This window comes from Carassius carassius, chromosome 43 (genome assembly GCF_963082965.1).
Source record: "Carassius carassius chromosome 43, fCarCar2.1, whole genome shotgun sequence".
In the NCBI taxonomy this organism is placed as follows: domain Eukaryota; kingdom Metazoa; phylum Chordata; class Actinopteri; order Cypriniformes; family Cyprinidae; genus Carassius; species Carassius carassius.
In genome coordinates this window covers 10,972,031-10,983,732 of record NC_081797.1, presented here as the reverse complement: position 1 = coordinate 10,983,732, position 11,702 = coordinate 10,972,031, and the positions used below count along the sequence as shown (strand labels likewise).

At 36.8% G+C, this 11,702-nt stretch overlaps 1 protein-coding gene across 2 annotated transcripts in view; it reads right to left on the bottom strand.

The window, feature by feature from the left end:
- Positions 1–9,062: 9,062 nt before the first annotated feature.
- Positions 9,063–11,702, bottom strand: part of LOC132125430 (protein O-mannosyl-transferase TMTC3-like) — a 33,998-nt gene continuing 31,358 nt past the window's right edge. For both annotated transcript variants that reach the window (XM_059536839.1, XM_059536840.1), the window contains one exon: positions 9,063–10,125. In XM_059536839.1, the coding sequence (XP_059392822.1) occupies positions 9,263–10,125 (863 nt within the window). In that variant the 3' untranslated portion in view covers positions 9,063–9,262. The remainder of the gene's footprint in view (positions 10,126–11,702) is intronic.

Here is an 11,702-nt window from a genome sequence, read left to right as displayed (position 1 = left end):
AGCCAAGACTGTCTGCATATACCCTGGGAATTCCCACAATTGTTCTGGCTGAGGACTCTGCATCACTGTTTATATGAGAGGGCCAGTGACCACTTGGTCCTAAAAAAGCCACTAACAGATCAAATGCAGGAAATAGCCATCGTGGTTCCTCAGCACGTGACATTAACTTTAGCAAGAAAATGGCTGCACGATTAAGCCGTTAACATCATTTGTCAGTTGTTTTTCAATGATCTAAAGCAGTGGTTCCCAATCCTGGTCCGGAGAACCCCCAACACTGCACATTTTAGATGTCTCCCTATTCTAACACACCTGATTCAACTCATCAGCTTATTAATGAAGACTCCAAGACCTCAAATGTATGTGTCAGATAAAAGAGACACCAAAAACGTGCAGTGTTGGGGGTTCTCCAGGACTAGGATTGGGAACCACTACTCTAAAGGACATGTTTCATGTTTTCTGTAGCTTACGGTTAAAAAAAAACAGTTTAGCTTGGGGTCAGTCTGAATTTTTTTGTGATTTATAAATTTGTCTCTTATGCTCCCCAAGGCTGCATTTGTTTGATTAAAATACAGTAATATTGAAGAATATTATTACAAGTATTTTCCATTTCTGTATATTCTAAAAAAAAATAATTATTCATGTGATGCAAAGCTGACTTTTCAACAGTCATTACTCCAGTGGCTCACATGAGCCTTCACATTTCACAAATCATTCTGTTAAGCTCATTTGCTGCACACAAAAAACATTTACAATTAGTTATTTAGCAGATGCTTTAATCCAAAGTGAATGGCTTCAGAGGACTTAAAAAAATATATTGTTTTTTATATCCAAATGGTCAACTAAATAATGACAGAATGTTTATTTTACTTTAACATGTCTGCACATAAAAACCACATGAACTAAGCCTAATTGCATGATTAAAGACAGATCTGAAAGTTCCCATGAAACCAAATGGAATGTAGTGCATATGGGTTCATATCATTCCTACATATATTAAAATGACACATTTTTAAAACATGCCTTCATTTGAAGACAATAATGGTACGTTTCATATATAATAATTTCTACATTTAACTGTTTTAATTTCATTTAAAATAAATTTTTTAATCATTTTAAAAGTTTTTAAATTCCTTGTTTTATTGTTGTGATTTTATTTATTTTTTTAGATTATTTTTACTTCCTTTTATGTAAATCACTTTGAATTACCATTGTGTATTTTTTCAAGTTTATTTGTATAGCGCTTTTTACAATACAAATCGTTACAAAGCAACTTTACAGAAAATTATGTTTCTACAATATTTAGTAGTAGCTAGTAGTTTGTGCACGTTTGACAGGATTTTAGAAAAATAAAAATAATAATAATAATAATACAAGACGTAGTCAGCTAGATGATGAACTATCAATATTATTAATTAATAGTAATTATAGGATGCAGTCACACATGTAGCAATAATTGTTAGTTCTGTTTGTTGATTCAAGGTTAGCATCATCTGGGGTCCTCTGAGGGTCAGCATCATCTCTTCTCAGGTGTTCTGGATCCAGACTGGAGCTTGTGTAAATCCTAGTTACCACGGGATGTAAATCCCGTGGCAAAACATAGAAACAAAATAGAGACATCATTAGCATAGCTGCTGATCCAACAAAGTAAAATTAGTTTAACCCAAGCTAAAGAATAAAAATGCAGATGCAACTACACTCACAATTTAAGAGATACATTATTCGAATGCTTGGCGAAAGAGATGCGTTTTTAATCTAGATTTAAACAGAGAGAGTGTGTCTGAACCCCGAACATTATCAGGAAGGCTATTCCAGAGTTTGGGAGCCAAATGTGAAAAAGCTCTACCTCCTTTAGTGGACTTTGCTATCCTAGGAACTACCAAAAGTCCAGCGTTTTGTGACCTTAGGGTGCGTGATGGGTTGTAGCGTGGTAGAAGGCTAGTTAGGTACGCAGGAGCTAAACCATTTAGGGCCTTATAGGTAAGTAATGATAATTTGTAACTGATACGGAACTTAATAGGTAGCCAGTGCAGAGACTGTAAAATAGGGGTAATATGATCATATTTTCTTGACCTGGTAAGGACTCTAGCTGCTGCATTTTGGACGACCTGTAGCTTGTTTATTGACGAAGCAGGACAACCACCTAGAAGTCCATTACAATAGTCCAGTCTAGAGGTCATGAAAGCATGAACTAGCTTTTCTGCATCAGAAACAGATAACATGTTTCGTAGCTTGGCAATGTTTCTAAGATGGAAGAATGCGGTTTTTGTAACATTGGAAATATGATTTTCAAAAGACAAATTGCTGTCCAATATAACACCCAGATTTCTGACTGTAGAGGAAGTAACAGTACATCCGTCTAGTTGCAGATTGTAATCTACAAGATTCTGTGTGGTGTTTTTTGGTCCAATAATTAATATCTCTGTCTTATCCGAATTTAATTGGAGAAAATTATTTGTCATCCAATCTTTTACATTTTTAACACACTCTGTTAGCTTAGATAATTGGGAAGTTTCATCTGGTCTCGTTGAAATATATAGCTGAGTATCATCAGCATAACAGTGGAAGCTAATTCCGTATTTTCTAATAATATTACCAAGGGGCAACATGTATATTGAAAATAGAAGGGGACCTAGGACGGATCCTTGTGGCATTCCATATCTTACTGATGATAAATGAGATGACACCCCATTTAAGTAAACAAAATGGTAGCGATCGGACAGGTAGGATCTAAACCATCTTAGAGCCTGCCCTTGAATACCTGTATAGTTTTGTAATCGATCTATGAGTATGTCATGATCTATGGTGTCGAACGCAGCACTAAGATCAAGTAAGACTAGAAATGAGATGCAGCCTTGATCTGACGCAAGAAGCAGGTCATTTGTAATTTTAACAAGTGCAGTTTCTGTGCTATGGTGGGGCCTAAAACCTGACTGAAATTCTTCATACAGATCATTTTTATGCAGGAAGGTGCTCAATTGAGCAGACACAACTTTTTCTAAAATTTTAGACATAAATGGAAGATTTGAAATAGGCCTATAATTTGCCAGTACACTAGGATCTAGTTTTGGTTTCTTAATAAGAGGCTTGATAACCGCCAGCTTGAATGGTTTTGGGACGTGACCTAAAGATAACGACGAGTTAATGATATTGAGAAGCGGTTCTTCGGCTACAGGTAACAGCTCTTTTAGTAATTTAGTGGGTACAGGATCTAATAAACATGTTGTTGGTTTAGATACAGTGATAAGTTTATTTAGCTCTTCCTGTCCTATATTTGTAAAGCACTGCAGTTTATCTTTGGGTGCGATGGATGAAACTGAAGTGTTAGACGCTGTAGAATCTACATTCGCTATTGTATTTCTAATGTTATCTATTTTATCAGTGAAGAAATTCATAAAGTCATTACTATTTAACGTTGGTGGAATATTTGAATCAGGTGGCGTCTGGTAATTTGTTAATTTAGCCACTGTGCTAAATAAAAACCTTGGATTGTTTTGGTTATTTTCAATGAGTTTGTGGATATGCTCTGCCCTAGCAGTTTTTAGAGCCTGTCTATACCTGGACATACTGTTTTTCCATGCAATTTTAAAAACTTCCAAGTTAGTTTTTCTCCATTTGCGTTCAAGACTACGAGTTACTTTCTTGAGAGAGTGAGTATTACTGTTATACCATGGCACAGTACGTTTTTCTCTAACCTTCTTACATTTGTATGAAATCTGATAAACAAACGTGCCTTGCCTTCTGTCCAAGGCAATAAATGTGTTCTTATCAACTACAGTATGCCATTAATTTATTATATTTGGTACAGAGTTGGTAAGGCATATTGACTTTTTTTTTTTTTTTTGAACAAGCCATTATGCCAAGCTAGTATTGTTTGTTATAGCTTTCCCACAAGCTCTCAGCCAATTTATTATTACAAAACTCATATTTTGATTTTACTGGCATGAATTTTAACCTTAAATTCAAGAAAACATTTTATGATTGATAATATTAATAAATACAAATATTAATATTTTTGAAGTTGCATTCAAAAACCCATATAGCTCAGAGCTGACACTTCTGCTGTAGATAAGGAAATGCCTTGTAATTTTAAAGGTATAATAAACCACAAAAATAAACTAATTCTGTATAATAAGGGATAAAATTGGATAAATCAAGAAATGATTATCTCATTCCTAGATATATTTTAAGTCAACAAATGTCTTGTATTTTTCCTATAAAGCCCTCTTAAAGCATCCTTTCATAAAACATCTCTGTTTTGTAAAATACAGCCATTTAAACACAAACAGAAATGAATAATACAAGGTCTCACCAATCTGACCCAGACACATTTGTTCTCATTAAAAGCACACATATGGAAACCTCTGTAGATAACAATTTACATTTGTCATGTCTTGACTCACGTACACTCATTCCACAGAGATGAGCAAGCATCTCTTTAAAAAAACTTACCCTCACTTTCAAGATGTATTCTGCTTTCACGTGTTGTTTTTCATTTACTTGTTTTTCATTACCTAATGAAAATGTTTAAATGTTAAAAACAAATTCAGTTTAAACAATTCTTGTCTGTATTAATCTAATAATACATTTGTTAAACAACACAATTTTTCCTTAAATATTCAATCAGTGATTCTGACTATACACTGTGCCTGGGGATCCTGATAAACCAGTGTTTGCCAGTATACTTCCTATTTGAAAAAGAAGAACGCTGCTCACCCATATCTAATTATTGTGAATACAAAGGCTGTGACTCATTTGAGCTGATGCATGTGTGAGGTATTTAATTTAACTGATTCATATGCACGCCATGTGAGAAAATAAGAAACAGAACAAGATGACCCAAGTTGCAAGAAACACATTAGAAAAAGTAATGCATAAAAACAAGTTGTGACTAAATGGGCTATGCAGTCGGACTGGTATCATATAAAAAAAAAGAAGAAAAAAAAGAGCAGGATGACTCCAAACTTTGAGGAGATTGGTGCCCCTGGGGTAGGTAGGTGGTTCATCACCAAGATTACAAGCTCACAAACCATGTTCACCTAATGCCTTTCTCATCCCAGGGAAGATTAATTTTTAAGACAACTAATCTTCTATTGACAGTGACGTGATCCAGCCATTCAGTTTGCATTAGTGCAAGTATTTTTATAACTTTTTTTTTCTCAAGTGTACATGTATATCTATGCATTTATCTACACTTATATTTAAAAAAAAAAAAAAGGAAAAATATAAAACTAATTTCAATTTTTTTATTTTATTGTTAATAAATATATAGTTATAAAAATGCATACATTCAATATCTTTTGATATTTTTATTGAGTAGCTGCTTATTAGCATGCATACTGGCTGTTTATTAGTACTTATAAAGCATATATTAGTGCATTTTTCTGCAATATTCTAGATCCCTTCATGTGTTCCCTAATCTAATGTTAACACCAATTTTGTCCTCAAAGTTGTTGTGTTAGAAGCAGGAAAAATGGGCAAGTATGAGGATTTGAGAGAGTTTGACAAGGGTCAAATTGTGATGGCCAGACTGGTGGGTCAGAACATCTCCAAAACTGCAGGTGTTGTTGTGTGTTCCCGGTCTGCAGTGGTCAGTATCTATCAAAAGTGGTCCAAGAAAGGAATAGTAGTGAACCGACGTCAGGATCATGGGCAGCCAAGGATCATTGATGCACATATGGGGAGCGAAGGCTAACCCATGTGGTCGAAGAAGTATTAGATGAAGTAGTAGAATCACGTTTTCTTTTACATCACATGGATGGCCGGGTGAATGTGCGTTGCTTACCTGGGGAATACATAGCACCAGGATGCAGTATGGAAATAGGCAAGACGGCAGAGGCAGCGTGATGCTTTTGGCATTGATGTGATGTTCCACTCAATTTAGCACAGCATGAAGTCGGACACGCCTATTGCTTCCTCTCACGTGACTTTCCCTTATTCAATTACCCCCTTCAAACTCATGTGCTGATCCACATTTTCTTTTTTTTTATACAACAGACGAAAATTTCGGAGGCATTGCTTAAACGTGATTGACACAACATGAGGTTTTATTCATTTTTGTTTAATGTGCGAAAATATCGACCTCATAGAAATGACGTCACATTGAGTCAATCACGTTTACACACTGCCTCCGAAACTTTCATCCGCCATTAAAAAAAAAATTCAGACTAGGTTCGATTTTCTACGTTTTTTGCATCCGTAACAAGCATTTTAATAGGAAAGGATGATGAATACATAAAAAAAGACCTTTAGCCAATTTTCCATGATATAACACCTCTAACAGCTAATTTCCATTCCCCTTCCATAGGGCATGGACCAGTTCATGAATTCCCAAACCACAGACATAGCCATTTAAAATGTAATGAGGAATTACTGCTACAAAAGAGTCATTGAGCCTTTAATCCAATAATATAAATCGTGCTCTCACATGGACTAAAAGCATAATCATGTTAAACATCTTGTGTGATCAAATGTCAATGTGATGAAAATCTTGTTTCTTGAACTGGGAGCTCTGCAGACCATTTAAAGCTCAAGTTCCTGTGGTTTAGTCTCCTCGGCCTGCCAGAAACTGCATATAATTACGTTTGCGACAGATCTCAGTTTTTCAACAAATCCTAGTTATGGGCCCTTCCACTCATGGCATGAGCCTATTTCCACAAAAATCCAGCCGCTCTGGTTAATGGGTTACACAAAGATTTGTTAATTACCAAGATCAACATCATGCCAAATTGTTCAACAAATACAACAAAGTGGCACTTGTATGCAGCGCGCTTCATTACGCACACATCACATTACAGCAAGCGCCATTGCAACACAAGATCAAGGCTGAAACAAGAAAAATTACAGTTACAGCCTTTGAGCAACACGTGAGTCAAAGGCGTGGGTGAGTAATCTTGGACCATGTGGATTTTGCAAATCAAATATGTATAATTTCTCTCTGCTGGTGACTCAAAACTTGTTTGCAGCTGCCAGAATGCATAAAAAGGCATTTATGAGACATTCGTGATGCAAGTAATTTTTATTGGAAAACCGAAGCTCCCTCCACCACTCATAAGTCAAAACATTAGTCCAAACAAAAAGGTAAATACCATAAATTATGATGTAACAAACTGGATAAGGGGTGAAAGCACAGTATGTGTAAACATGAGATGAAAGAGTCCTAAAACATAATTAAGATTCAAGCTGAGCTGAGGGAAACTTGAAATATGACATCATATACAGCTGAATTAGAGTTGAATGTGATGATTTAGTGGGAAATGAACTCCCAACACTTTACATTTTTATATTTGAGGATTAATATGATACATCCATGTAAATCTGTCCTTATAGACTATCAAACTGACAATAAAATTAAAACAAAACAAAAAAGATTAAGATGCACAGATGTTGCAAACGTGTAGCAATTCAGGTTTTATGAGTGAACATCTCAATTGGCAAAACAGCCGATAGCACTGTAAACTATAGAAGTCCGTTTTGCTACTTAAAGTAGCTTTTAGAAAATAACATCATATGTGACCCACATTGGTGTTAAAATCGCTAGAGTTGTAGAATATATGGAAATGCACTCTCACAGTCTTTGAGGACTCTGCCTTGACAGATCAGTGAGCTCTCAAGTACATTTTTTCTGTTAAAATCTTCAGAAAGGTCAGAGGAGATATTTCAGGGCTTGCCTTCAAAGTAAACCGTAAAACGGAGACAGCATTCCAATGAGAACACATGGTTGTTTCAGCTTCACAGGAAACAATATGCTCAACTCAACTCCAAGCGCAACATGAATATTTGAAGTTCATCTGCAACACATTAGAATACTGAAGTTACACACTGGCATGTAATCTTGGCTTAGAGAATGAATGATTGATTCTTTCCAAATAGAAAATCTAAAATACAACAACAACAAAAAAAAAACTGAAAAAATATGGTCTACGCCGGGATATTCACCATATTAAATGGCCCAAAAATGACAATTCTGTCATCACTCACTCACCCCCATGTCGCTTCAAAGACATTTTAAGAATTGTTCTGTTCATTTCTGTCAAAGCAATTGTAATGAATGTACACTAGAGTTTAAAAAAGCAACATTGTAATTTGTAGTTGTCTTCTGATGCCATTTGGCAACTTTGCATGAGAAAATACCAAAATTAAAGTCATTCATAGAAAATCTGCCTCTCCAGCGAGCTTTAAAGTGCTGCAACTGGACTGCAGAATCGTCGAATCATACCAATTCAAAAACATTATTCAAAGAACTAGCTTGACCAACTAAAATGAGATTCTGTTTGTTGAACAAAGCTATCATGCAGCACAGAAGTCACTCGACACTTTTGCATCATGTATAACAGTAAATGGGAATAAAAAATGTCTTATGTTTTACAGAAGTCAGTCAGTCATACAGGTTTTGAATGACATGAGGGTTAGTAAATGATGACAGATGTTTAGTTTTGGTTGAATTATTCCTCGAAGTTTTTTTCCCTGATTATAGTCTGATTATAATTTTACGGAAAGGTCTTTGTGGGGAGAAAAAAAAAAGCCACGAAAACCTTAAAAAGAAAAGAAGAAAAAAAAAAAAAAAAAAAGTGTGAAATCAGCGAGAGTCCAAACGGTATGCGAGCCCTACAGATAAATCCCAGAAGCCTGCAAAAAGAGGGCTGGAGAAGGGAGGTGACTAATTCAGAATGAGATTATGTCAGAGGATATAATTAAACGCTGACACCATTTGGTGTCAAAAAAAAACCAACAACAACAGCAATAATGACATGAATAAACAGCAGCAGTGAATTGGAGGAAGTGCGGTGATGTCATGCAAAGAGGGAGAGGGGTCTGCTGAGCTAAATGTGACGGACCACTCAAAGGCCCTGCTATAAAATGGGCTGATATTACCAATACTTTATTTGTGATTATGAGTAATACTTGCCAGTGGTTTGGTAAATTAAAACAAAAAAAAAGTGACAAAAACTAATCCAGTGACTCAAATATAGACAATCATAAATAAACAATATAGTAATAAATGATTTTTTGTAGGGATTCTTTTTAAAAAGTACCAAATTTTGTGCTTTTTCAGCACGTTGTTAGAGCACACCTGGTTTTTAACTTTTCAACCAAACAGCTTTACATAATTAAAGCTGTGGGAAAAGGAGGTATACCACATTATATAAAAGACACAAAACATCAAAAAAAGTGCAATGAAACATGCATAATCAAGGTCTCAAAAACAAAAAACAGAAGGGTCTCGCACTTAAAATAAAAATAGTGTGGTGGTTGATAAACAAGGTTAATCACTGCTTAATATGCGTTCAATCTCCTCCAGTCTCTTCAAGGCAGCTGCCCTTTTCTTTTCTATATCTTTAATCTCTTTTGTGGATTTGCTCTTAGTCTGCTTGTCAGGCTGGCCCGCATCCAGCTTCTTTGATTGGCCATGGCCCTGGCTGTTGACGCTTTCTTTGGGGGAGGATTTCCTCAAATTCTTCTCTTTCCTGGCCCCCTCCCCTGCTCCTGAGGCAACTCCCTGCCCTTCCTCCTCCTGTTTGTCTTGTTGTTGTTGCTCTTGCTGCTTGTCCGATTCACTACCACCCTCTGTTGGTGAAATAGTCTGTCCGGCAGTGCTCATATCAACCATTTTGTTGCGTACGATGGCGAGGTGCCGTCGGATGTACTCTTCCTGCGGGGCCATAGCAAGCGTCTCCACCAGACAGTGCTCAGCTCGCTGGAGCTCCCGTTCTTCAAAGTACACCACACAGAGGTTATGCTTGGCCTGCACGTTGCTGGGGTCCATGTTCAAGATGCGTTCGAAACAGGCTTTGGCGCCAGGCGTATCCTTGCGGTGGTTCATGAGGATGTCTCCCTTGAGGATCAGGCCTTTGACGTGCTCCGGGTGGTACCGCAGCAGCTCCTCAAGCACTGGGAGAGCATCCATTTCACGTTGTGACTGAGAGTAGAGCAGGGCCAAGTTAAACAAAGCGCTGCGGAAGCCGGGTTGCAGCCGAATGGCCTCCCGCATCCAGCGCTCTGCCTCTTCGTTCTCGTTAGCGTCCATTGCCAGCATGCCCAGGTTGAAGTAGCCATTAGCATCATCCGGCTCTTCTTTCACGTAGATGAGAAAGCGACGATTTGCCTCAGGGCGAAATTTCGCCTCGCCTGTCAAAGAAGAACGTTAGAGATGCAACTATTACAATTAAATTCAAAAATAAACAAGTGATTAGTCAAATTGCTAAACAACTAAGGATAATACAGACTGTCCTCATTTAATGATGTTGATCCATCCCATGTAAGTCTCCTTTTTTTAAGTGGAGCACCAAAGTTATTCATACCATATTGTAAAAACATGTCCACACAATTAAAGTTAATTTGGGAAAGGATGTTTTGCAAGGATGTTAATTTTAGTATTGTAATAAAGCAAACTAAACCAAAAAACAAATGGCAAGAGAGTACTGTCCCCAGATGTCCTTGGTGCTGTAAATCTTTCGAGCAACTAAAGTCAAATAAATGAAAATACTGAATATCCAAGAATATAGATTATTTAGATGAAGTTAACCCACATGAATTAGTTTTATGCTTTATGTCTTTGTTTTGATTAAAGTGTACAAAAGCCTGACACTGCTATCTGTAGTATTTTGGCTCGGTTATTTGGCTCTGTAACAAAGTCTACGTTGTTCACCATCCTATGTTGCAATGATGAGGTCAGAATGAGGGTAAGGAGGGTCGGTCAGCTTTTTAACACCCCTTGAAGAGTGTTCAGAATAACTACTGTAGGACAAAAATGGGAAAACTTTGGAAAGCAGGTTATATTTAAAACAAACTTGTTTTTATTTGAAAACCAATACATATGGGCACAACTACAAAACTGAATGAAAGAATAACAGTCAAGCAGACCTGTAAATTGATCGCAAAATGCTTCCTCAGTCACATGATTAAACAGTCTGTACAACAGGCCTAAAACCATGTGCAAATAGAGCCGTTGTATTCATAGTATTTACATTGCGGCAGCGTAGGTGTGCTAATCTCAGCTAATGCCTCGCTTGCACTGCAAGAATCCATCAGTCTTTCCTGCTATTCAAAGCTAAGAGTGAAAAAATGGCATAAAACTCAAAGTTAGGCTCAATGAGTCACAATTAAAATGTATTGCTTTTGGATCAAACGCTTACATTCTTAAACATTAGAACATGACCCGAATTAGGTGAGAGGTTGCTGCCTTACCTTGAGGTGGCATGCAAAGAATCCATAGGTTAACAACTTGGCTAACGCTCCTGACGTCTAACCTCATGTGACTCAAACATTAAAGGTTCTGTGTGTAAGATATTTAAGAAACATTCTATGTTAACAAACTAGTTTATCTGAAAAACAATGCTACAGTCAATTATTCTCCTTTGAACATGTGCATTCAGGGCCAGAATGTCGGTCTTTGTTTTGGTTTGTGAAACCCGCCCACTGCTAGTTTATTCAATTGTATTTCGGCCTCCCGGGTTTCCATTTGGCAGAAAACACAGCGTGTTTAATTTTATTCATCATCAAATGCGCTCGTTCCTGTTTGTCGCCAATCTGGAAACCTAAGTTCTGTATGTGTCAAGTCTGAGGAGGAGCCAGGTAAAAAATTCCTCTCCAATATTTTTAATTTGGACTGCAATACCTAGTTCAACCACTTGCTGTGTCAATCCTACATACAGCAACTTTAACTAGCAAATTGAGTTTACTGAACAGAGTTTACTGAATACCTC